Source organism: Cetorhinus maximus, chromosome 8 (genome assembly GCF_964194155.1).
Source record: "Cetorhinus maximus chromosome 8, sCetMax3.hap1.1, whole genome shotgun sequence".
Classification (NCBI taxonomy): Eukaryota; Metazoa; Chordata; class Chondrichthyes; order Lamniformes; family Cetorhinidae; genus Cetorhinus; species Cetorhinus maximus.
In genome coordinates, this window is record NC_135886.1 from 119,824,872 (window position 1) to 119,852,778 (window position 27,907).

General features: G+C 41.0%; 2 protein-coding genes across 4 annotated transcripts in view; both read left to right on the forward strand.

Moving 5' to 3' along the window:
- The window catches only part of LOC144683920 (copper-transporting ATPase 1-like), a 75,899-nt gene extending 70,535 nt beyond the window's left edge, over positions 1-5,364 (forward strand). For all 3 annotated transcript variants that reach the window (XM_078547494.1, XM_078547493.1, XM_078547495.1), the window contains one exon: positions 218-5,364. In XM_078547494.1, the coding sequence (XP_078403620.1) occupies positions 218-485 (268 nt within the window). In that variant the 3' untranslated portion in view covers positions 486-5,364. The remainder of the gene's footprint in view (positions 1-217) is intronic.
- A 14,381-nt stretch (positions 5,365-19,745) lies between these two features.
- On the forward strand, positions 19,746-27,083 carry LOC144683922 (toll-like receptor 13). The gene is made up of 2 exons (XM_078547501.1): positions 19,746-19,822; positions 24,048-27,083. The coding sequence occupies exon 2, from the start codon at positions 24,116-24,118 to the stop codon at positions 26,999-27,001; it is 2,886 nt and encodes a 961-aa protein (XP_078403627.1). The 5' UTR covers positions 19,746-19,822; positions 24,048-24,115; the 3' UTR covers positions 27,002-27,083.
- Positions 27,084-27,907: the final 824 nt, after the last annotated feature.

A 27,907-nucleotide genomic window follows, 5' to 3' on the forward strand; every position in this document is an offset into this window, starting at 1 on the left:
GTCATATGAAGAATGATAATTTGAATGGTGGCTAGTAGGACTGTATCCGTGCACAGTAAGGGCTTATATAGAGGAAACCTCAGAAGAAATTTTGATGCATTTTGTGGTTGAATTATGTTTTTTTTAAATTTCGCTAGTTATACTTTTTTCCTTGAAACTATTGTTTTTGAGATTCACTTTTATAGCAATATAATCATCTTTTCTTTTCTCTTTTCAGTTACAAGAAACCCGATCCTGCCAGGTTAGAAAACAGAGCTCGGAATCACATGAAGCAGAAGTCTCTGTCTGACATCAGTGTGCACATTGGTATGGGTGAGGCTAGGCGGGAGTCGCCAAAGCTAAGCCTATTGGACCGAATGGTACACTACAGCCGAGCCTCCATTAATTCTCTCAGGTCTGAAAGGCGATCCATGACCAACATCCCTCTACATGATCCAGACAAAAATAATCTCCTTTTGGGGAGAGATGAGGATGAGGCAGTTTGAGCAAAGCCCTGGTTGTATGCAGGAGATTTGCAAGATCTGTTCTCCCAAACACAGTACCTTCTCAGCCTCTACGTCTCACAAGGATTGGACTCTCGGGGACGATCGAAGGATGGGGCAGATTTGTGTTTTGCTGTGAGCTAGTATACTTGATACACTACTGTATAATTGTAATTTATCTCTTTTTTTCAAACTTTATTTTTTTAACCTTTTCTGCGTTTCAGGCTCCTGGTAATCTCCTTTTGTACCCAGGAGGGAAAAGATGTTTTGAATAACAGTCTCCTGATTTTTCTCTTGTGCATGAATCATGAATCCCTACCCTCCATGATCAACCAGCAGAATTCAGATAGACATGTTGAATGTCAGTTTTTCTTGCTTTCACACAGAACTCCATCTCCATCTAGAAGCCCACACCTTTAATTTGCACCATTGCGGGCTGGAGGTTTTGAATGACTGGACTGAATTCCTAACGACTTCAGTTGTGTGAAGCACATTGAGCCACTTTAGTGATTTGGAATGGTGCCTATGGCACTCTTTCCTAACTAGCAAGGACCAAATTCATCTTTTGAGCTGATCACTAACTATTCCAAATTTCCATGTCCTTATATTTTTCTATTAATTAAAGGGTAATGCAATATGTAGGACAAGCCAAAGTGACCTCAGAAATCCCAGATTCTGTATTAATGGCTGAATCTGATAAACGGGTACGTGGTGTAATTAACCAAACATAGCAGACACACAACGTGATGGAGATGCTTTTCAACAAAAGCTGTGCAGTGAGTTCTGTTTGTTCTGGCAAGATTATACTCTTGCTGTGATTTTAAATGGCGCCTGAATATTGAGGTTCCAAATTGAAGGACATTAAAAATGTTGGATCTATTTTCCAAACTCTTATGCAAAAGAAACTTTACTCAACAATTTTAAAAATGCTGGTTAGCGTTTTTCATTGTATCTTACTTGGAGCTGTGTATAGCTCCATAATTTGCGTTTAAATGAATGCTGAATACAATTGGTGCTAGACACACCAGACGATCCTTTACAGCATCGTCCTTCTGCCCAACATCCCACCCCCTGTCTCTTTTTTAAACTTTCATACTGATGCCTGGAATTGTTTTTATTTGCTTTTAAATGAGGAACCAGCCCATCTGTGTTGGCTAGATTCTTACAGAGAAGATTCATTCTACCATATTTTCCTCATCTGCTATTAATGGAATTGGATTAGTTGCTCAGCCCCTCCCCAGCTGCTTCCTGACTCATTTTAGCAGCAGAGTAGAAATGACAGTTTAATTCTAGAGAAAAATCCAAAGTTTGGAAGGGTACTTGTCATTAAGGGAAATGGTTTTTTTTTTACTTCAATTTGTTTTGTGCACACCTAGTACAATAAGTGTATCATGGACTACAGGTGCAATGTTGAATTGTTTGTTGTATCACAATGAAGTACATTATCTCTAGTTTTGCAGAAAAATGAAAAACTTAAGTTTCTTCCCAAGGGAATGAACTACTTCAGCTAATCAATAAGGTTGTAACGTTAAAAATCTTGTAAGTTAAATGTTGTTGTAAAATGAATGTGTCTCCCTGTTTAAAAATCAGGTCACTCCAAATTTGTATATAAAATGATGTGAGCGAAGATGTCATTGATAGTAGGACTTCTAGAAAATCACAGTTAGATCTGCATGATTTTTATGCCAGCTAGATTGTAGGATCAAACTACCATTGTATTTTTCACCTCATTGGTGCTTTGGCCTCACTACAAAGCCTTAGATCAGTGTGAAGATGCAAACTGTACACAAGATTCTATGACAATAGAATTAATTAATAATTCAGTTAATTCCCCTTGGCGTTTACATGTTGTAACCTGGTGAGCTGTCATTGTGCAAATGCAAGATGTCAGTTATAAACGACACATCTATTTTGTCCTCTCAATCTATTCAATTCATGGACTCCTAAGATATGCAATTGTTTCACTTCAATATTTGTTCATTGACTTTTTTTTTGACCATATCAAGTGTATCGCTGTCATCCACACTTTGTTCTCCCTATTATACCTTGCATGCATTGATCTTTGGACACCTATCCACCTAGCATTCATTTCAACTCATACTGTTCAACCAGTTAAGTTATCCTACCATTGTGAAGAGAAAACATTTTTTTTCCCAGTATTTCTCCATTTCTAAGGGTGCTGACATTGTACTGGGATATAGAACTGGCAGCTCTTTGGTACCTCACCTGCGTGCTTAATCCTAAGATGTGACCCTAAACGTTGTGTGCCAGGGCCATACCAGTTGAAGCCCAGTCTTACCATGATATAACATCTACATACACGTTTTGCAGCAAGGACCATTAGATAATGTTGAGGGGAAACAATCCTTACTGACTTTCTGCCCTGTGTCCCCTGCTCAAGCCAGAAATGCTCGGGCCATTTCTATACAACTCTAAATAACATGATCTAATGCATCACAGACCAAGATTGGACCCAAGATCTAAGTGATGTCTCGAACTCGCGCTCGAAAGTAAATTTATCCATCGAGTTACCAGTGCAGAAATGTTGATAATAGGCTGCAACTTAATGCAAGAGATTTTTAACTTCAGCAGATGCTGGGTATTACTGTCCCAAAAGTACCACCAGATGTTCAGTATTCTTTGTCTTTTCAATAAGCTATAGACTATAATGATTTTGTTTTTTAAAACCTTCATATTGGTGACATTGTGACAATTGATAATTCTTTAGGAATATATGATAAATGGCAACTTGTAACTAATACTGAAGCAACAACAGTTAATTATTTTTCTAGTAGAATGCAGAAAATATATATTTAAATCCACAAATTTATTTATAATGTTACACTCAGTTCTAGTCATTTAATATGTTTGCATCACATTTGAGATTGCATCTATAAAGTCAATAAGAATGGACATTTTGGATTTAAAATGGTGACAGATGCTTTGCTTAAGGAATTTCAGCAGACTTTGGGGAATCCACTTTGTTTTTCATCCTCTCCATTCACAATGGGGAAATAATTAGGTAAGAGGGAGAGATTCCGAAAAGAAAAACGTGAATCTCCAACAATGAAGCAGGTTAAAATTGCTTTAGAAAATAATCGCAAATGAAATTAATAGTTTTATATTTGTGAATTTTTTTTTTCTTGCTGAAATTATTGAAACTAAATTAGAAAATTGCAAAGGAGAAAATGTTGGTGTTAATGTTGGCATTTTCTGATAATGCTTCATTAGGAACATGCTTTGGTCAAAATTAGAGAGCCTTTATTGCTCGAGTTTTCAGTTTTAATGTAGGAATCATCAATGATGTATCCAAGATTGCAATGCAGCAGATAATGTTCTATTAAGGAGTTGCTATACTAACACTATTGTTGTCCTACTGTTGACTCTATCAAAGTTCATATATCTATTTGCTTTTGTCTTTTTAAGCAATTGGAGCTGAAACCCTGGCTCGGTTTCTTATTCCTCATGTGAACATTAGGTTATCTGCCATTAATACTTAAATATATCAAAGGCAGTTTCATAAAATCATTACATCTGCCTCTGTTATAGTATAACATGCAATACCTTGGCAAAGGCCCCACCTCCAAGCTGCTCTCATGAACATGGAAGATTTTACCTATTAATCTAGTAGGAAAACATTTTCAGCTACATCACGTTACTTTGGTGCTAAAACTTCCAGCCTGTTGCACTGTGTATCCCTGGTCACAATCTAAAAGCAGATGTGGAAGGTCGTGCTGCCAAACATAACTGATCTAACTAGGAAAAAAACACTACTGTGACTCATCACAACATCCAACTGCCTGTGAAATGACTGCAGGAATTTTCTTTCCAGTATCCTACTCAAAAGAGCTTTCCATGCACTCATATCTTGTATGAAGAAGGACTTCCTGATATTGGTTCTAAATTTGTCCCCCATCACTTTGAACTTGTGCCCCTTCTTTTAAGACATACCTCAACGTGTGCTCTGGGCTTCTTTTCCATGGCATTTACTTATTCCACTGCAGCTTTGTCTCAAGACTAAAGAGAGCAGCTCCCTCAAAATAGTGCTCATGTATACATCGACATAAAAGGGAATCTTTAAGTTGCTTACTTGCAGGAGTCAGTGCTGAGCCAGTGGACTGTCTACTGGACAAGTTCTGACTGAATTTTTGTAACTTAGCACTTTATATGGTTTTTCACTAAGGTTCAATGTACTAACAAACCAATCACACTCCCTCACCAATTTTAGGGCGAAGTTTGCACAAATGTGAATGTAAAAGGATTGATTCAAAAATTTTTTACCAAACTTACAATTCTTTTGTTTAATGTGTTCTTTTGTCACAATGCAATCCAAACTCCCCTAAATGCTCTCCCACTGATCTGAGAAAATTGATCACATTAAATTGAGATGGGAACGAATAGTCACAAATCAATTATTTGAAGATGGGTTGTCCTGTTCCTGAGTAGGATAAACCCATTACTTAAGTTGTAAAGCTTTTGTTCTAAAATGAGTTTTAAAAACATCTAATTATTGTGCAATTCAATTAATATTATTACTGTTGAATGTATTTATGTACTTAAATAATAAAGCTACTGCTAACTCTGGGGGAAAAAAATGTGTGCCTTAAATATAAGGTATGTTTTGAGTGTTTTTCTTAATGGATTTATAAGAGAAGTACTTCAAAAAAAAAAAATCTTTCCTTGTTTCATAATGTACTCCATTACCACCCCTGCCATTTTGGAATCTGATCTCCAGGTAGCTAGACTATTCCATTATGAACTTGTACAGCATTGTAGAGAATATATATGTTTTGGAAAAGTTACTCAAAGAATTGGATTGTGTTGCCTAAAGTTGTGGTGGGCTACCACTTGAACAATTAAAAATGCCTTGTGCTGCCTTTGAGACATGGATTTTAGTGCATTAATTGATGATTTATATTCTCTTTTGGAGTAAACTGAGTCAATGTTATTTGTAAGCTAGCTGGTGTAGAAGTAGCTGAGGCTTAAGTAAGAGTAAAGAACACACGGACAACGTGTCTGGCATGAATGGAACAATACTCCATGGAGGGAAATAGCTGTTTCAACAGAATTAGAAGCAAAAAAAATTATAAAAAGCTCCGTGCCTAATGTTGATGCAGAAACAATAAGCATTTTATGTGGTCTTTTTAGGGTAGCTTTTTTAAAAAAAATTAAATTCTGTGTATTTGCCTTGAATTTTGGATCACACTTATTTTGATTTATGAGATCCGATTTGTCACGATAGTGGACATTATGTCGGTGTGGGAGCGACCACAGCCTACAACTTCACCATGGACATATTGAACTGCTTGAAGAAGATATTTTTTAAAAATACAAGACGAGATGCTGATCAAAAGATGGCTAATATGGTAAAGGGACCCCTTCTGGAAAATTCCTACAAGGGTTGTATTGGCAGACTTGTCCTAAGAGGTTGCATGGAGTTTCACACCTCAAGAGGTGTCAAGGCCCACTTCAAACAGAGATACTTGAAGGGAAGGCATATGAAATGCAAAAGGCTGAACTTTTAATTCACTGTTTCCTTGAAGACAAGAGAAACTGCCCCCTTCTCACCCAGCCAGCAACATCCCTTCAGACATCCAAAAACCATCTCCTGTTGACTTATATCTCAGAATGTGTCAAAAGGTTTCTGAGATGAAAGCTAAATGGACTTTGGATGCAAGACATGCCTATTTACAACCCACCACCCGGGACTATGCAGAGAAATGAGTTTAAAACTGGTTCTATCAACCAGTATTAGGCAAAGCAGAAGAACAATAACAAAGAAGCAAGAAGAACACTTTATGTGTGTGTCTTTCTCACTCTTGCTGAAAACAAGTGTCTTTAAGACAAAGTGAGAGAAGCAAGAAGAAACACACCAGTCTTCTAAGATTACTGCTGGAGAAAAGTAGGATCACTCTCTCTCTCTAGAGACAAGTGTAGTTTAGCAGAGATAGATGGCAAGCAGGAAGAAACAGGACAGCCTCCTCGGTCACTCCTGCAGAGATGAGCAGGCCATCTCTCTCTTTCTGGGGACAAACCAACAAATGTCTCCAACAGACTCAAAACTGCCAAAGTCAGCTCCAGCGTTCTACTGAAATCACCTAACAGCCACAACATACCACCATCTATGCCTCACAGACAAGCCAAAGACTTATTTGTATATTCTTTTTAATTTTTATTTGAACCCTTAACTTCCTTTTTTAATCTGTGTGAATGTGTGTTGCGTCTTTATTATTTTTCCTCTGGCTTTAGTGACTAATAAACATACTCTTTCTTTGACTCAAAACCTGGTTTGATTGGCTCCTTGTTTAAAAGTAAACACATTTGGACTGGAAAAGGGTATCCATTGGGGGTGGGGGTGGAGATGGAGGATTTTAAACAAGCCTTTGTTGTGACCAACCAAGGGGGTTGAAAGAAAGGGGAGTCAGCTCATTCCTCATCCAGTCTTAGCATACTGTTTTTGTAGTTTAATGCTTGCCATACTGGTTGTAGGTGCATGTCCTCAGCTAGCGCTACTGATGCCGTTGAATTGTTAGATCCTTCCTTAGTTAGTTTGATAAACTAAGCATTCTGGTTTAGAGAAAATTAATGTACATGATGAGGAATAGATGCAAAGACCACCTGTATCCATATCCCAACTTCAAATGTTCCTTTTCCTCTTAACAATTTTGAACTTCCTTGGCAACCTTATTTTATTGAAGCATTTAAGTCATCGGTAAAAGTCCTTAATGCAGTTAAAAAGTAGATAAGAAAATTTAGGATAAATCGAGAAGTAGTTGACCGTTTACTCCAAGCTTGGATTTTCAAAGAGCTGGTGAACCAAGGAGGTATAGGAGAACAGAAGATCAGATAAAGTTCAAGTGATTTTAAATATGAGACAAAGGTTACAGGTGAGGTTGGCGGTCAATTCAGGACCCTGTAACATCTTTGCAGGACTTGGTATTGATGAGAGACAAGGTTGTGTTGAAGCCCATGTCCTTTAAATGGCAAGTTATCTTGGTTTTTCCAAATTGTGCTTTAAAAATTCCCTCTTCACACATTGATTCAGTAAATAAAAACAAAACAAAAAATAAAAACATGGCTGTGTACCATAAATTTAGTGACAGATATATTTCTTATAATAGACTATATACAAGATTACTGACCATATATACCTGAATGAGGTTATTTTCCTTTTTGAAAGAAAGGTTAAAAATACTAACTTTGTAAACTCATTGCAAAAAGATAAATAGTTAGGCTTGCACTGCCACAACCTATACTGATCCAAGCTTCAAAGAAAGATATAGTACTCCATTTTTAATACATGGTACAAACAAATTATACTATGAAGACATGTTGGAGATAATTTATCTTACAATTTATCCAAACATACATTATGCCATTGGTAGAATGTATGAAAAATTAGGAGTTCACTTAGGTTATTTATTTTCATTTTTGGCATGTTATTGAAAATCAAAAAGTTAAGTAATTTGGGTGTGTTCAACTCTGCTTGTAAATATGATTGTACATATAAACTTTTCATGCCACCTTTTAAGGATTTATGTATCTGGGCACCAACATGTCTTTGCTCACCTACACGTATGTTATGCTAGCTGTAGGGATTAATTTGTTTTTTTCTCTGTTGTTGATTTAATACCCCAGCACTTTGTATCTTACGCTTATCCCAGGGGTTCCCAAGCAGTGCGTGGGGACCCTGGTAGGGTTGTGGGATCATATTTTAGGGTTGCAAGCTCCAAGGTTGTAATGGCAACCATGGAGTGGAAAATGTTGTGACCAGTTCTGAGGCCCCATGATATGATTTATTTTTTCTGGCTTGTAATTTATTGGGAAGGGAGGAGAGTGAACAAGCTTCATACAGGCAGCCTCAATGTCTGCTATGAACACACCTGATTTTTATTTTTCTGGCGCTCAGTTCATTGGGAGGGAGTTAGTCTTCAAGTGACCCCATGCAAGACAGGGTCACCTCTATCAATGGGAATCCCAATTGGAAGATCAGAAAGTGAGGGGGAAGGTCATGCTGTAACAAAACTTGTACCCTCCCCACTCCCCCCCCCCCCCCCCCCCCCCAAAAAAAAAATTCACTCTGGAGTCACACAAGGCCTGAGGCATTAAAATGGGGTCACATCAGGGCAAATGTTTGGGCAGCAATGGCTTATTCTAAATGTGTTATGATCATGGGAGCTAACTATTAATATACTGAAATTTAATATATATTACAAGGACTAACAACACTGCAATAATGAAAGATAAAATCAGTGGGAACAAAGGCAAAATAGTCTTCTCACAGTTTGTGTAGGCATCTCAGATACTGTAGTGACTGAATGCACCATGTGGTCCATGTTATGGCACAGCCGATTGTAAATGCTGAGCTGCTCAAATTCCAGAGGGAAACTTGAAACAACTGGTACAACTTGTTTTGTAATTTGTATATATTTCGAGATGTGTGCCTTGAACTCAGTAGTAATAAGACCACCGAGGCTTATAGGTTTCTTACAAAACTAAATTAAACCTTTATTAATAGAAGAAATGATTTTAAGTACATACAGAGATCTACAAATTACTACTATGATAACTTCTAACTTCCCTAGTTAATCTAACTCCCAGTTACACTTTTGCTAAGGCAATAGTAAGAGACACACATTTTAAAAGGCCCAGGCAAAGAAACACGGTACCCTGAACAATCCAATTCAAAATGAGTTTTCTTAACTTCAGTTCTTTGTAGACAACAGCTTGAGGCTTAGATGCTGGTGGCTTTTCACACTTGTTAGATCTTAGAATTCCTTCCCTTACACACAGCCTTCCCTCCTTTATCCATATTCTCCCCCTTTGAATGCAAATTCCCATTGTTTCACTATATCTTTGGACTTTACCTCTCTAATAATAAAAATCTCTCAGTACCAATTGTGCCAGTAATCTTTGGGGAAAAATAAACATGCTGTTTCTTAACTTATCCTAGCTAGGTGAAACATTTCACACCTCCTTTGGAATCAATCTAGTCTGGTTTATTTAAAAATGCAAATGTTCCCTTTACACCTATGTTTACCTACTTAACATTTCAAACCTATCTTATCTTTGTTATATCAAAGCCTTCGGACTAGCTGCCTTTAATTCAATTAAGTCACACACACCACTATTACTCTACAGTAAATTCCAGTAATATTGAGAATTATTATATCTTCCTGACATCCACTACTGAGTAATATGGCGAGGAAGGTGCTAAGTTCAATCCAAGGTCTGTGGTGAGTAGTACCAGAAGAAGGGCAATGCAATTAGCTTTGTGCCCTTGATTGCAAAAGAGGCAAAATCACGGTTTCTACCCTTGATTCCTTAAACATGCAGTTTTCAAACCACTGTTAAGAGGATTTTGTAAGGATTCTATTGAATTGGGTAGTCATGCTAATTTTTGTCAAATTTGAGGATCATAACTAGTTAAGTAATGTACATGATAGTAGCGGACACCGATGGAATGAGAAATGCAAGGAAAATAACTGACATCTTGGAGGCCACCATCGCCTTCAAGAGCCGTGCAGAGATTAATCTGTGATATGTGGTTTTCATCCTGATATCTCCACCTCTGGCCACCATCTACAAGGAGTGTCATGGAATATTCATCACTTGCCAGAAAGGTTACAGCCAAAATAACTTCATCCAGTTTATCATAGTCTCCTTAGTTGTCCCTAAATAAATTTTTTGTTGCAAGCTTCATTGCTTATTTTTCAGCCTATGAGTGGACATGGGTATGATTCCATCATGGATGTCAATTTAGGAGGCTTCGTGAGCTGACAGCTAAGAAACAGCCCTCAATGCATACCTTCTGTAAAGATGGGGGAGGTTTGGAAAGTTGATAACTTTAAACAGGCATGTGATCACGTAACGTTGGGAGATTCCTAAAGTAAGTAAAAGTGTAGTTTTCAACAATGGTGAATGTTTTACTAATGGAGAAAGTGCACTGCCTTGAAAGATTTATTTTCTTGGGAGGATCTGGGGATGACTTTTTGACTCGTCTTTTACTATAATTTTGAGGTTCACTATAATTCCATCTTTCAAGTCAAAAATAATTTCATGCAGCCTGGAAGGGTTTAATATACTTTAAATATTTTATGGGCTTATTACACCTTTTGTGAAAATTCTGGACAGAGGAATATCAACTAAACAACTTAAATGATCATCTACTATTACTGTCCATATTCTCCTGAATTTGTGATCAGGTTAATTTTCTTCTACTGAAAATAAGATCATAAACTGCAATTGTATTAGATAAAGTGATGTGCCCCAACAGATGGGTGTGAGGAATTTTACCAAGCCCTTGGATAGGGATGCACAAGGCAAAAATGACATTGAAAAGGAATGCCAGTGCGCTCCTATCTCCTCCCCACCTTTCTAGAACGAGTTTCTGTGTGCTGACAGCAGCCCACCTGGCAGTGGCAAGAAGCCAATTGAGATTGTTAATGAAAGAAACTGGCATTTTTCCAAGGCCAATGGAATTTTATTGGCGGCTCATTAGCTCACGATGGGGGTCGTAATGGTATGAAAATATATGCAATCTGCACAGTAAAGGTGCCAATCGCATGATTATCTCCCGGAGACTGATGCCCTGGATAGTGCTGCTGATGTTTTGCTCCTCCATTTCGTCTTGCCCAGTGATGTCGTGGCAAATTTTGAGGTGCAGGAGCTCAAAGAAAATGTGTTGGCCATATCATTTTTAAATCTACTATTGCATTGTTATATACTATGTATTAATCAGTTGAATTCCCAAATGTCAGTAAAACTATGGCCCACTCGCCGACGTGTAAAATGATGCAAGTGCGCGTCCCCACATCATTGCACGTCATTGAGATTTTCAGTTCGGTGGGCGTGCAGCTGAATCTGGTGCACACCCGCCAAACTGTCAAGGGCCTATTAAGGCCATTTAAATAGTAATTGAAATACCTAACTGAGCTGCCCGTCCAACCTTAACGTTGGCGGGCAGGCGAAGAGCCCAGGCGGCCTTCGCATTTATCATGAAACCTCATCCACAGGCGGGATGAAGTTTCATGAAGTGTTTATGAATTGAATGAAAGTTTTAATTAAAGTTCATTGACATTTCCCAGCTCATGTGACACTGTCACATAAGGGACATGTCTTAAAAATTTATTTTTTTTCTTCAGTTTGATTTAAAAAAAATTTTAATAATCTCCCTGAGGCAGATTTCTGCGCTCTTACGCATGCATACCCCGACTCATCCTCCTCCCCCGCCTGCACAAGGAATGCTCAGCGTTTCCGGGTGCATGTCACACTGGGCGGGCCTTAATTGGCCCACCCATGTAAAATGGTGGCGCGCAGCCAATTGGGGGCAGCGATCGGCTGCGCACCCGCCCACTCCCTGTCCCGTCCAACCCCCCCGCAGCCCCCCTGACAGGGAGAAAATTCTCCCCTATTTATTTTTTAAGTGAAAAATATTAGTGCCGTTAGGCATTTTAGTTTGAACTATGTGGTATTTTGAATCATTGGTCTTTCTGGCATAGCTAGAATTTCATTATGCAACAGTTCATTTAATTCAAGCCTATTAAAAACATGGAGCAGAATTTTAGGTCCCATGGGCAGGCATGCGCCCGACCAGGTCAGGTGTAAAATAGCGAGTGATGACGTCGGCTGCGCGTCCCAAACTCATTGTGCACTTGCCTGCCGACAATTAAGAGGCCTATTAAGGCCATTAACGTAGCAATTAATTGACTTTTCACTGCCTGTCCAACGTTACGGTTGGCGGGCGAATCGGTCAGGCGGCCTTTGGATTTTTGAGGAAACCTCATCCAAGGGCGGGATGAGATTCTGATATTAATTTAAAATTAAAAATGTTTGGGGAATATTCATCAATATATTTAGGTGAGTGATTCTTATGGGCGGCGATTTTTTTCGGAATTTCATCATCTTTATTTTTGGGTTTAAAATTCTTCAGAGAGCTTTCATTGCGCGCTCCCCTGTGCCCGCGCTGATGTGAGCACTCGACCTCTTCCCGCCCCCACCCTGGCAGTGTTGAGCCTTTTAGCACACCTTTCACGCTGGCTGGCAGTTAATTGGCCAGCCAGTGTGAAATTGCGGTTGGGGGCTGATCGTGGGCGTTGGCCTGTTTCCTGGTCGCTCCAAGGCCCGCCCACCACGCCCGCCCGACAACCCAAAAATCCTGCCTGTGAATTCCAGAAAGCTTTGCTTTTGATTGGGAGATGGTATATAAAGGGAAAACTGCTTTTGTGATTTATATTAATAACCTGGACCTGGGTGTACAGGGCACTATTTCAAAATTTGCTGATGATTCAAGACTTGCAAGTATTGTGAACTGTGATGAGGATAGTGATAGACTTCAAGAAGATATAGACAGGCTGGTGGAATGGGCAGACAGGTGGCAGATGAAATTTAATGTAGAGAAGTGTGAAATGATACATTTTGGCCAGAAGAATGAAGAGAGGTGACATAAAATAAAGGGTACAATTCTAAAGTAAATGCAGGAGCAGAGAGACCTGGGTGTATATGTGTATAAATCACTGAAGGGGGCAGGGCAGTTTGAGAAAGCAGTTAATAAATTATACTGAATCCTGGGCTTTATAAATAGGAGTATAGAGTACAAAAGCAAAAAAATTATGAACTTTTATAAAACACTGGTTCAACCTCAATGGGAACGATGTGAAGATTTTAGAAAGGGTGCAGAAATGATTTACGAGGATGAGACTCTTCAGTTATGTGGATAGATTGGTGAAGCTGGGGCTGCTGTTCTCCTTCGAGAAGATTGAGAGGAGACTTGTCCAGGATCATGAGGGGCCTGGACAGAGTAAATGAGAAGAAACTGTTCCCATCGGCAGAATGTCGAGAACCCTAAGGTGATTAACAAAAGAACCAGAGGCAATATGAGGAAAAACATATTTTTGTAACAAGTGGTTTGGGTATGGAATACACTGCCTGAGCATGTGGTGAAGACTGATTCAATCGCAGTTTTCAAAAGGAACTGGATAATTATCTGAAGAGAAAATATTTTACAGGGCTACAGGGAAAAGGTGGAGGAATGGGACTAGCTGAGTTGCTGTTGCAGTGAACTGACAGAAGGACAGTCTCCTCCTTCTGTACTGTAACCATTCTATGATTCTAGTATAGACACACTCAAGGAACTTTATAAACACACGAGGAAGAAAGAAGCTGAAGGTTACCCTGATAGTGTGATCAAGAAGGGTGGGAGGAGGCTTGTGTGGAACATAAACACCAACATAGATGAGGTGGGCCAAGTGGCCTCTTTCTGTGCTGTAAATTCAGGTAAAGCTGCCAGCAGGGAATACAAATGCCATACTATGTTTTACATCCTCAGGCCATCACAACCAAGGAATTAATGTTCAGTATGGGGATATTGATGCTGCTTTAGATCCCAGGAGCCTTGAGCTTCAAAGACCCTGAAATGGTTGTTTATGAGAAAACTGTGTGCAGAGAATTCTGGGATCTGTATTTTTTTTACTGTCAGGGAGCTGTACAGGAGTGCTACTGCTGTTGCTGCTGCTGCACATTGACTCAGAGACATCCAGCAGCAGCTTGAGGCCTGGGACCCTGGGCCCGGCCTCCCCTCTGTCATCTCTTAACCGCTCCAAGCTCTGGATTCATAGCCACATCATGAGCTGTGGACATTCCAGCAACTCTTACCGTCCAGTCTGAACTCAAACTCCAGGAACTTGTGGCAAGCTTGCCCTTGTGCCCCGCATAATCACGAAGGTAGAATTCACTCGACGTGGTCCCTGCACTGGCTGCCTCTGTGTCACAAGTCACGCAGCCCTACATGATTGCGAGAAGATTTCCATCCAGTTCTGATTGCTGTCATCAATGAGCCAAATCCCCCTGCATGTGTTACTCCTGGAAACGAGTAGCTTCAATATTGGAGGCAGTGAAGATTAAAATCAATGCCGATCTTACAGATTGAAAATCTGCTCAGACAATTAATGGAGTGGATTCCACTGAGAATGCCCCCAACCTCCCTCCCCACCCCTTCCAACAGCCTCACTTAGAACTTCCCTCCCCACTCCAGAGTCACCTATCCCCACCGCCAAACCATATCCTTCCAATCTTCAGTCTAAAATTTGTTAACGTGAAATCTCCAATCTATTACCTACATTTACAACAACAGTGACCGGACTCTAAAAGAACTCAATTGGGTGTCGAGTGCTTTGGGATATTCTGAGGTTATAAACAGCACTGATAGAAATGCACTTTTTACTTTTTCACCAACCTCTGTATGGCCATAAAACCAAGGGAGAGAGAGGCAAGGCGCATTCCAGCCCCGGTTGGACTCGGTCACAATACTCTCACTCGTGCAATGTTTGAAAACACGGAGGTCAGTTCACTCCAACACAGGCAGGTTTAAACTTGTCTTACCATGATACTGCTGAGGGCGACTGAGGAGAAACTCTGAGAGGAGATTGAGGGCAGAACTTTACATTCGGTGTGTGGGCGCACGCGTGACACACCAGAACGTAAAATGACACGCGATGACGTTGGGTGCGCATCATCGCGAAGTTGCGCAATATTTCGTTCGGCAGGCGTGTGCCAGAGTCGGCCGAGTGCCCACTGATAATTGAAAGGCCTATTAAGGCTATTAACTAGGTAATTACGTTGAATTTTACACTGTCCATCCAACCTGACGGTAGCATCATGAACTCGTTCGTGAGCGATATTTTCGAGCGCATCGCGGGTGAGGCTTCCCGCCTGGCCCATTACAACAAGCGCAGCACCGTCAGCTCTCGGGAGATCCAGACCGCCGTGCGCCTGCTGCTGCCCGGGGAACTGGCCAAGCACGCCGTGTCGGAAGGGACAAAGGCGGTCGTCACCAAGTACACCAGCTCCAAGTAAAACCCCAGAACTGACTGAAAAACACATTCACAACCCGACTGTTGGCGGGCAGGCAAATTGGCCAAGCGACCTTTACGTTTTTTTAGGAAACCTCATCCAGTAGCGGGGTGAGATTTCCGAAAGCAAAGCTAATACTGATGAAATAAAAACTTTATTTTGAAAATAAAGACATGTCCCATCTCGTGTGACACAGTCACGTGAGGGGAGATGTTTCATTAACTTTGTAATGTCCTTACATATTATTTTAAAAAGCGCTTCAATTTCCCTGAGGCACGGAGCTGCTTCGGGGAGATGGAAACGCTCTTTCCAAAAGAGCGCTGGACCCGACTCTCCCTCCTACCCCGCCACCCCGCCCGCCCGCCCGCACAGGTCGCTCACGATCCACGCAGGATGAGCCTTAATTGACCCGCCCCCCGTGAAATCGCGGTGCGGAGCTGATCGCGGGCGCTGATCGGCTTCGAGGCCGCCCCCTTGACCACTCCCGCCGAGCCTGCCCGGTGACTGGGAAACCCCCTGGCCAAAGACGAAAGTTCACCAAATGGCGACAGAGGGAGTGAGTGAGGAAGAGCCCGCCCCGGAAAAGCAGCTGGACCAACAGGTTTCCCAATGAGTGACCTGGATAAACCCCCCAAGCTCCAGGTAGCCAGTACCCGCTGCTGCTCAAATTTTCAACCTCAAACTATAGCCAAAAGCTGCACTAATCCAGCCAGCTCTAAAGAGGTTTGTGGTGAAAGAGCTTCGTTCGCCCATCCCAACCTGATTCGTGAACTCTGTCTCTAAAAATCGTTAACATTGCTACATAACTTCTTAATATTCAGAAACAAATACATTGATTTTATTCATTATATTTTACAGAAAGATTTTTTTAAATCACAGAAAATAGAGTTGAAGAATATCGTTTTGAAGTGTAGTTAATTAAAACAGTTCTTTATTTTACTGGGGGAGCAGTTAATTAATTAAAGTTTTCAATCCGGCCAAGAATAGAACTAATGCATGAAATACTTCTAGAACAAATACTATCTACTGCACCGCAGCTATTACTATATTCTAATCTCAATTTACATCAGCTCAGAGTTGAGACACACAAAAGTGTTGAAGTGTTGCAGACAACTGCATACAAAGAGTGCACCTAACTTTTGTAACACATATAAGAGAAAATTAAGTTACATTTTGTAAATAAATCAAATGCACTCAGACAGAAGAAAGATAGTTCATCAGTTGAGAATAAACAGTGGACATCAGTTTCAGGAAGAAAATCCAGTTAGCGATTTTTAAAAAAATCAGTGAATGGTTGACATGATCCTCAGTATCTCCGTCGCATCTGTTCTGATGACGCTACCTTCAAAAACAGCTCCTCTGACATGTCCTCCTTCTTCCTTAACCGAGGTTTTCCACCCACGGTCGTTGACAGGGCCCTCAACCGTGTCCGGCCCATATCCCGTGCATCCTCCCTCACGCCTTCTCCTCCTTCCCAGAAACATGATAGGGTCCCCCTTGTCCTCACTTATCATCCCACCAGCCTCCGCATTCAAAGGATCATCCTCCGCCATTTCTGCCAACTCCAGCATGATGCCACCACCAAACACATCTTCCCTTCACCCCCCCTGATGGCATTCCGTAGGGATCGTTCCCTCCGGGACACCCTGGTCCACTCCTCCATCACCCCCTACTCCTCAACCCCCACCTATGGCACCTCCCCATGCCCACGCAGAAGATGCAACACCTGCCCCTTCACTTCCTCTCTCCTCACCGTCCAAGGGCCCAAACATTCCTTTCAAGTGAAGCAGCATTTCACTTGCATTTCCCCTAACTTAGTCTACTGCATTCGTTGCTCCCAATGCGGTCTCCTCTACATTGGAGAGACCAAACACAAACTGGGCGACCGCTTTGCAGAACACCTGCGGTCTGTCCGCAAGAAAGACCCAAACCTCCCTGTCGCTTGCCATTTTAACACTCCACCCTGTTCTCTTGCCCACATGTCTGTCCTTGGCTTGCTGCATTGTTCCAGTGAAGCCCAACGCAAACTGGAGGAACAGCACCTCATCTTCCGACTAGGCACTTTACAGCCTTCCGGGCTGAATATTGAATTCAACAACTTTAGATCTTAAACTCCCCCTCCCCCCATCCCCACCCCGTTTCTCCCCCCTCCCTTTTTTTTCAATAATTTATATAGATTCTTTTTTCCCCACCTATTTCCATTATTTTTAAATCTAAAACTAAAACTTTGTTAGTCTTTCCACCCTACCCCCACTAGAGCTGTACCTTGAGTATCCTGCCTTCCATTCTTAATTAGCACTTTTCTTAGATAATATCACCACCTTCAACACCTCTTTGATCCTTTTGTCTGTGACATCTTTTGATTATCTGCTCCTATCACTGCTTGCTTATCTCCACAATCACCCCACCCTCAACTTCTCTCTCCCCCCGCGCCCCCCCCCCCCCCCCCCACCTTAGACCAGCTTATATTTCACCTTTCTCCTAACTATACTCAGTTCTGCCGAAGGGTCATGAAGACTCGAAACGTTAACTGATTTCTTCTCCACCGATGCTGCCAGACCTGCTGAGTTTTTCCAGGTAATTCTGTTTTTGTTTTTGTTCTTTTTCTTCTCGCTGCTTTTGGGTTTTTTTTCCCCCGCTGTTTTGAAGAGGCCAGGTCGCTCTTGTCCCGAGGGAACCCCGCCACCCCTTGCCTTTAAAAGGCTGACCTTGCTTGTATAAGGACAGGGTTTTAATTTCAGACCCTGTGTCTGCCGCAGTCTAGCCCCTGGACCCCGGCGTTTGCACCATCTGCGCATTAATGTTCCGGGCTCTGGTTGGAGGTGCCGGAGCAGTGCCCTGGCAGTGCTACACCCCTGGTCTTGCCATTCTCGTCCCTTTCATCTCAACGGCAGGCTCACTGTAGACACAGTGAAGGCTGCCTGCCAACAGCCATTGCAATTGCACGCATTGAGTCACCCTCCTCAACCTTTTCCCCCCGTCCCTAATTGAATTTCCACCCCAGAAGATTATATTGGCAGTCCCGCTGCTGCAACAATCGGGTTTGCGAACCAAAAATGATCTTGTGGACCAGTTAAAAAAATCCTAAGGTGCGAAAATTCAGCCCGTGGTTTCCAGGAACGTACACGGGAAATTGAACTGTTTGCTCTTGGGCTCCCTTCTTGTTCTCCAGACTGGGTGGCAATTTATATACTCTTAATCATTATTAATAACACTCCACATATTTCCTGTGGATAATGAGTGCTTTAAAATACAGGGCAGGGGTTCTATCTGTGGATACGTCATACGGATGAAGGGATCTCAAGGGGTGTGAGGCATAGAATGGGAAAGCGAAGTTAATGTAGATGATCAGCAGGCTCAAGGGGGTCATGTTGCCTACTGCTGCTCCTGCTTCTTATGTTTTTAAGTGTGTGTAGAGAGATTGAAAAAGCTAAGTCATAACACATAGCCAGGCATTGTGATTCACACATTAGCAGGCCAACAGTCCAAATTGCACATTTCAGCAGTATACTACAATGCAATACTGAAAAAAATACTGACCGGTGGCTACCTTCTAGTAACTCAGTCAAGTAGCCTCTCTTCATATTTAACTACTGGTAAGCTATTCAGCCAAGTATGATCCTTTGCTACACCACAAATATACTTTATCACAAAGGTCCTGGAAGAGCAAACAGCAGTGGGAAATGTGGATGGTTTTCCCAATTCTCCAGTTCCAAACCCAATGCTGTTGATGCCATTTACAGCAACCTCATCATCATGCCAACTGAAATCGCCTATCAATATACACCAGAGATTGAACCTTTGATCTTTCTAGCCTCCATAGTTTGTTACCACACCAAACTGCACATCCACTCACTTAAATAAAAACAAAGTACTGCAGGTGCTGGAAATCTGAAATAAAAGCAGAAAATGCTGGAAAATCTCAGCAGGTCTGGCATTCTCTCTCCACTCCAGGCCTACTGAGTTTTTCCAGCATTTTCTGTTTTTATTATGTATATCCACTCACATGTTTTCCAATGAAGAAAATTATTCTGGAATTGACTGAAGTTTATGAAGTAAAATTGTTTTTGTATCAAAATATATCAATAAGAGCTTTTTCAAGGTAATAAGGTGCTATATAACCACAGGTAATTTTTATTGCTTTCAATCTGAACTTGCTGCTGGTCTCTCTATGCACATTCATTGCTGAAATAATAGTTCAAATACTTTTACCAGAAGATATGGTACAAGTTCTCTAATAATAAATAATGTATTGTGAAACACTTTCTGTTGAATCATAAAAATCAATCTAAGTGGTGCAATATGTTAGCGCCATTATATTGAAAGTCAGTATGCTCCATTTGGGAGAGTCGTACTCAGGAAATGACACCATAACACGCGAGATTCCAAACAGCCTCCGTGATGTTTATTCAATGATTAACAATGCAGACTAAGTAGGCGGTTCCGGATTCTATTCTCTGTCGGCTGAAGTAGCTGACTTCAGTGAGATGGTAAGTGTTCTATTTCTAATTTTCTCTAAGACCTTTTCTCTTGAATGGCTTGAGGGCAGTCTAACCACTGAAAATGTATATTTCATTTTCTGCCACATTGCGTTAGTATAGGGCAAAGCAGCTTGCTTAATCAGCAACCTATCCACCACCTTAAACATTTACTCCCTTCATTGCCCCACGTGCAGCGGAGCAGGGTGTACAATCTACAAGATGCACCGCAGCAACTCACCAAAGCTCCTTTAACTGCTCCTTCCAAACCACAACCTCTACAGCCTGGAAGGACAAGGGCAGGAGACACACGGAAACACCAGCTCCAAGGCACATACCATCTTGATTTGGAACTGTATTGCTGTTCCTTCACTGTTCCTAACAATGCTGCACCTTTTAAAAATTATTTTCATAGGATGTGGGAGCCACTGGCTAGGCCAGCAATTATTGTCCATTCCTAATTGCCCTTGAGAAGCTGCAATCTTGAACCACTGCAGTCCATGTGGTGTTGTTTACCCGCAGTGCTGTTAGGGAGGGAGTTCCAGGATTTTGACCTTGGTTACATCACTCCAGGCAAAGTGTCAGCTTCCAGACAAAGCTCTATCTCTCCATCACTTCCATGAACCCCATGATTGCATCTGTGCTGTCAGACTGCTGTTCTGACATTATTCATGGGTGGCTTAAAGTTTTTGAAAATGAACATCAGGAAGACTTGACTTCTCTTGGACCCCACCATAAGCTGTTCCACTTTCCATGAACTCAATTCCCTTCCCCCTCTACTTGCTGAGGATGAATCAAACCCCATGTTCTGGCCATCACCAAGTCTGCACCTCTATTAGCTTGGACAGTCGCCAGAACCATAATCTAAGCTTCTGCTGTTGTGGTAGCTTTGACAAACGGACCACAGGAGACTCAGGTACAGGTTACAATCGTTTCCTTGAGCAATTGCAAGGACAGAGCCACTTCAAGCAGCTTGAGGTAGTACTCTGCTAAATTACAAGTATTCAGCATATTTACACATTACTGGTCACATATAAGAACATTGTTCAGATTCCAATCTTGTCAACATATAGGTACACACATCCCCCTACACCTAGGCAAAGCTTTCTCCCCCAATCTAAGCTGGAACCATCTGGCCTTTCCTTATCTGCTGAAGAGCACACTTAATCTATATTATTTTCAATCTTTGTCTCCAGTCTAGTTCCAGGACACCTAATCTATATTGTTTCCATCCTCCGTCTCCAGTCTAGTTCCCAGGGTCTTTCTGGTGATTGCAGGCTCTAAGGGTGTGCAAAGCTCATCTGGTAACCCTTAACTGTTAATGTATTTGATGGCACTGACTGCTTGGACATTCTAAGTAATTCCCTTTCAATAAACTCTTACTGTATTCCCCCTAACACTGCTATCTCTAGATTCAGTTCTCCAACATCTTCACTGTCAGCCTCCTTCATAAAGGCCAGTTTTGCCATGACCCAGCTATCTGTATCCTGTCTTGCAGTAAGACCTGTATGCCCATTGCCCTTGTTGTTTCTGATCTATATTGGCTCCCTATTCCATAATTAATTTAATTAAAAATCTTCAACCTCATGTTCACACCCCCCTGCTGCCTCAACCATTCCACCTTTGCAACTTCTGCTGACATTATTTGCCCTTTTGTGCCCTCCTTCAACTCTGTTTCTTTGTGCATTCCTTACTGATACCTGTTTTCCACCATTGATGACAGAGGCATTAAACACCTCAGCCCTGCTCTCCAAGCACCTACTCTAAGGCACTACACCTTTCATAAGTTCGCTCACTGATGTATTTTTAATCAAATTCTTATCCAAGTCTTATGTATTGGTATCTTGTGGATTTTAATATCATTATAAATCATTTATGCAAATCTTTGTGTAAAGATTTCTCAAAGTGAAATAAACCTACCCAATTTACCATAGGGAATTTAACTTTACATACTTTGTGTAATGTCCTCAACAAGGTCAAGGGGATGTGTTACACAGAATGCCCCCATCAAATCCATGCTGATTCTTGCTTATTAAACTACTGGGGTCCACGTACTTCCACAACTTGGGAGAGATTTGTCATTCTTTTTAAGTACTGGTTCAATGTTTGCTTTCTGTCAGCCCTGTAGAACCTAAGCAATACTCAAAAATCCCTTCCAGATTATGGTTCACATTTAGAATTTACAGCACAGAAACAGGTTATTTGGCCCAACTGGTCCATGCTGGTGTTTACACGCCACAAGAGCCTCCTCACACTCTACCTCATTTCACCCTATCAGCATATTCTTCTATTGCTTTTTCCCTTTTTTAAATTTATTCATTCACGGGATGTGGGCATTGCTGGCTGGGTCAGCATTTATTGCTGTCCCTAATTGTCCTTAAGAAGGTGGTGGTGAGCTGCCATCTTGAACTGCTTCAGTCCCTTATGTACTATTTTTTTCAACCACTCCGTGTAATACCAAGTTCCACATTCTAACCATTCTCTGGGCAAAAAAGGTTTCACAGTTGCATTTATTAGTGACAGTCTTCTAATTCCATCAACTTCCCCCCCGACCAACAGGGGGAAAATTCAACCCATGCTATTTGAAGAACCCTGCAACAATGGTTGATCTTACCCCCTCCACACTTCCTTCTTTAACTTCCCCAGTTGTGGTCTGGTGCTCCAGGGCTACCCACCCAACAGCCAGAGAGCTTTCAATCAGCTTCCAATCTGGCTGGCGAAAGCTGGGAAGTGGTAATCAAGCCTGGCTGTTAAATTCAGCGGAGTCTGGGAAATGCCATACTTTCAGGTAGCAAACAGCACATCCTCACTCCCTTCCCCGTACCCCCTCCTCCTCCCCCATCCCCTAGTCACTGTAAAGATAGGAACCAATAGCTCTTATAATAATAATGCAGATTGTCACTACAGCATTGCATAGTTCAGGATCAGGGCATTTTGTTAGAGGCAATGTTGCTTTGAGCAATGCGTCCACTGGTGGCCCGCACTAAGCAGACTGAAACATTCTTGTTTTTTTAATGATGGCTAATGATACCCAGATTTCTTTCCTTGCCTCCCTCAGAATTCTAAGAATATATTTTAAAATTATCTCACCACTCTGACTGTTAAGTACAAGGATAAACCTGGTTCACTCAATGATTGCACCGTTGACTTGTTTCTCTGTTTTCCTACTCCTGGTGCTGTGAATTACCATTTTAGTCCCATTTAATATGTGTTTAAATTGATATTTTTTCCTTTATTCAAGTTCTGGTGGCTCACCAACAATCTTACACATGGTGACCTATTCACTGATGCAAAGTTGCTAAAATGTTTGACATTTACCAGTGCAACCAAAACAGTTTTTGGCACATATCAAAACATATTTACCATGGAGTTGCATAGGAATAATATGTTTATATTAACAGTTGTCTTTAGCCTCAATTCTTCTCAATGCATTCAAAACTGAGGGCAGGATTTTCTGGCCCTGACACTGGTGGGCATCGTCGCAGGCAAAATGGGAAAATTTGGAGAGCCGTTGACTCTCACTGGCATCAGGGCCAGAATCCTGCCCGAGTGTTTGTTTGTCAGTCATCGCCAGGACCTTAGTTATCTTTTCCCTTCCTAACAGCACTGTGGGTGGGTGTACTTACACCACATGGACTGCAGAGGTTCAAGAAGGCGGCTCACCACCGCCTTCTCAAAGGCAATTAGGGATGGGCAACAAATGCTGTCCTTCCCAGCAACATTCACATCCCAAGAAAAGAATTTTTAAAATTTTGCAGCGAATCAAATTAATAGGCAACCAGTATCACATCTACACCCCAACTAGTAACTGGGCTGACGGTGATTTAGTAAGGCTCTCCCTACCCTTGTGCACTGGTTATGTAGACAGCGAGATGATCTGTGGGGAAAAATTAAGAACCGAGAAAGGGCTCTTTTTCAAATAATGATAGGTTTGCAATGTGCAATATGTCATCCCACTGTTCAGGCTAGTACAGGAAACAAACATTTCACTGGTCGGCTGTGTGTTCCTGTCATTAGGACTAGGAGCAAAGGGTAAGTAGCTTTACCCTGCATCTGGCTGTGCTATAGTTAGCCTTGCCACGTTTGATGCTGAGTCCAAGTGCCTGGAATGGGGAATTATTCCGTTGCTGCATTAATATGCCTCAATTTGATAAGCACAAAAATTGTTTAAAACTGTCATGTGGACAATCTGAGTTAAAAGAGCTTACTTAATCTTTTCTCTTTTCCCGAAAACAAGGCTATGGTCCAAAAACGAGGATTATTTACAGCAAAAGTGAAACTGCCATGGAATGAGATTTGAATCAAATGTCTAAAAGTCAATCATTTGGAATATTCAACGGTTTGGAAATAATAATGGGAACTAACTGGAGTGGGTGGTTGCTGACTTTTCTGATCATATTTTTTGGCTTTTCATCCCTCAGTGAGGCTTATGGATTTAGTAAATGTGCCCAATATGAATTTAACCACAGCCACATAATCTGCATCAACAAGCACATAGTAAACTTGACAGAAGTCATTGGCAAACTACCTCCAAGTACAACCCATCTGAATCTAACTCACAACCGAATTCAGAGATTGTTTGCCAGGAGTTTTTCCCACCTTCCTTCCCTTGTTGACCTGAGGCTGGAGTGGAACAGAATCAAGTACATTGAAAAACATGCTTTTCAGGGACTAGGAAATCTCACGCTCTTAAACCTGATAGAAAATCATATTGGAAGTCTCAACAAGTCAACTTTTGAAGGTCTTGTAAACCTGCATACATTGTTACTGAATAAAAATAAGATCTTGTGGATTGACAAAGAAGCATTTGCACCACTTATAAATTTACAGAACCTAAGCTTTGCTCGAAACCCTATGTCAGATTTTCAAAATATTATAGATGCAATTCATGGTCTAAAGCAACTCTTAACTCTTGATCTCACAAATAACAGCATTACAAAATTAAGCCTGCATCCTTACATACTCCATTCACTACAATCCTTGAGCTTACAAGGAAACCACATTCAGACACTGGACTTTTCAAATTTGACTCTCCCCAACTTGGCAAAACTTGATTTAACCAACAACAGGTTAAAACACATTAACATGTCATCTTTTCAGAATCTGCCTCGTCTGGCTGTCTTGAATCTCGGCGGCAATTTCATCGACATTGCCCAGCTACACAGTGACCACTTGAAGAATATCACTGACCTGGACTTGTCTAATCTGACCACTGTTCACAGCAGCTTGGATGTAATCAGTGATCTTTTGCAGAGCTTGCCAAAGGTGGTATCCTTGGTTATTCAGAGGAATAAGATGGAGCCTAAGGATCTCAAGCAATTTGGAAACCATTCTCATCTCTTGTCTCTTGATCTGCTTGGAAACAGAATACAACAACTCATGGATAATGAATTTCAACACTTCCAGAACCTGAGCCATCTAAATTTGGAGCAGTGCAATCTCAACATCATCAGTAATAATTCCTGGTCAATTCTGAAGCACCTAACACATTTACATTTAAAGCACAACAATATTAAAAGTCTTCAGGATTACGTCTTCACACCATTGAAGGGCCTGCAGTACTTGGAGCTCTCTTGGAATCCGTTGTCAAAGTTTAATGGTTTAGCTTTTTATGGTCTGAACAGGCTAAAATACCTTGATTTGAGGGCTTGCTGGATCAGCACATTACATCCATCCTCTTTCACACATTTGGCATCTATTTTAAATTTAACATTTGAGGAGAACAATCTTCATAAAATTAGCAAATACACTTTTAGTCAATTGAAAAATCTTACCATTCTTACTTTGTCAAGGAACAGGATTTCAGAAATAAGTGATGACGCCTTTGAGGGGCTTACCAATCTCAAGTATCTTGATTTAGCTTTTAACACTCTGCATGCTGTGCATCGTGATATGTTTAAGGGATTGCAATCACTTGAACAGTTCGATCTTCGGTCCAATAAAATCAGTTTTGAAACCACCAGGAAACTGAAAGATCTTCCGTTTTCGCACCTTAAATCTCTCAGACATCTGAATCTAGAAAATCAGATCCCTCAAGGAATACAGGTCATCCCAGTCAACTTCTTTGAGGGATTAGCTAACCTACAAATGCTATATATAGGGAAAAACCAAATGGTTTTCTTTGACACTCAGTCACTGGATCCACTGACAAATCTAACTGTTTTAGACATATCAGGAGTGGGATACAGAGGTCTGAATTTAAACATATCTCTATTCAAGAAATTGAAGAGACTGCAAATCCTACGACTGGAGAATAACTACATGGAAACCATTCCTATAGAACTGGTCTCTAGCTTGGAGTCATTGCAGATCTTCTCTCTTCGCTTTAATTACATCAAAAATATTAGTAAAGAATTTGTTCAGGGTTTGAAGTCATTGAATTATTTTGATATGTTTAATAATTCGCTTGACTGCTTATGTAATAATGCTTGGTTCAGAAACTGGTCTGTCCACAGTTCCACTGTGCAGGTCCCGGACCTGGGCAGTTATCTTTGTGCTGGCCCAGATCCAAAGACTCTATTCGTTGATTTTGATGATAGCATCTGCAACAGTGACATTGGAAAAGTCCTTTTCATTTCGACCTATGTGGTGATTTCGCTTACTCTGATCTGTTCTTTATTGACTGCCAAACTGGCAGGGTTGTTTCGGTACACCATCTATATTGCTAAAGCTGAGCTAAGAAACAAGTTTCAGAAAGTCCAAAAGCTGTACACTTATGATGCATTTGTATCCTACAACTCAAATGATGAAAAATGGATCTTTGAAGAGCTGGTGCCCAATTTGGAAGAAAATATGCAACCACCAATAAAGCTGTGCCTTCACCACCGTGACTTCGAGCTGGGGGTGGACATCTTTGACAACATTCAGAGTGCAATTAGCAGCAGCAGGAAGACTCTGTGTGTGATAAGTAATGATTATCTCAGGAGTGAATGGTGCAGGTTGGAGGTGCAATTGGCTAGCATGAGGCTTTTCGTTGATTATCAAGATGTCCTCATTCTGATATTTCTGGAGAGGATTCCAGACTATAGACTCTCTAACTATCACAAAGTGAGAAAGCTTGTGAAGAAACAGACCTATATCACTTGGCCTGAGGACACAAGTGAAAGACAATTGTTTTGGGCAAGACTTGAAAATGCTTTGAGGCAAAAAACAGTGGATGAGAGCAACATGCAATTAAATGTAGCTGAATAAGTGTGAGTACAATCAAAATTGTGGTGTCCAGCAAGATGGTAGAACTGTAGAGGAACTATAAAAGTTTATAGTATTGAAGGACCATTTGGATCATGGTTTTTTTTTTCTCAGCAATGCAAAACTAATCTCATGGCCTTGCTCTCTCTCCCCAGGACCCTATATCTTCCAGTGCTTCAAAATTTTACCTTGACATACCTTGCTGTCCAATGCAAGGTCTCACAAAGTTGGGGAGGGGGAAAATAGAGGTCAATTTTCCTCTTTTTCTACGGAGGCAAAATATGTTTTTTACTTCCCAGAAATGGAAGTGAAAGGATGGTAGAAAATCATATTGCTAGTCTTTACCAGTCTACGATGATGTTTTTCCTGGTGACCAGCTATGTGTTCCATTGGTAGCGGTTTAGAATTGATTTGCTTGTCTGACTAACTTGGCACCAATAGATAAGAAAGTAGTAAGGCAGGAGGAACCAGAAGGGCATCAAAAGAAAACTGCACTCCATTACAAAGATGAATCAGAAATTATTCCTGGCTTGTCAACCTTGTTATTAGGATCTTGGCTTTTCAAATGTGCTTGGCTCATGCTAAACAATTAATTGCTAGTGCACTATAATTTTAACAGCAATAATTCCCAGAGACAGAGGGGAAGAGAAAAAGGGGATGGGGGTGGGAATGCAACTATTATTAGTACTGCTATCAGCAGAATCAGTAAAATGGACTTTTTTTAAAATTCTTTGACTAATATAATGGGGCTAAGACCTCACGATATATATATTTATAATATATATATATTCTCATAGCTAATTTCTAAAATTTAAAAAACTGGACAATTACGTTTTAAAACAGCTGAAGCTATGTCTGCCTATGACCCCGAACAAAAAGGGCTATTTGGCAGTACCGAAGAAATTGGCA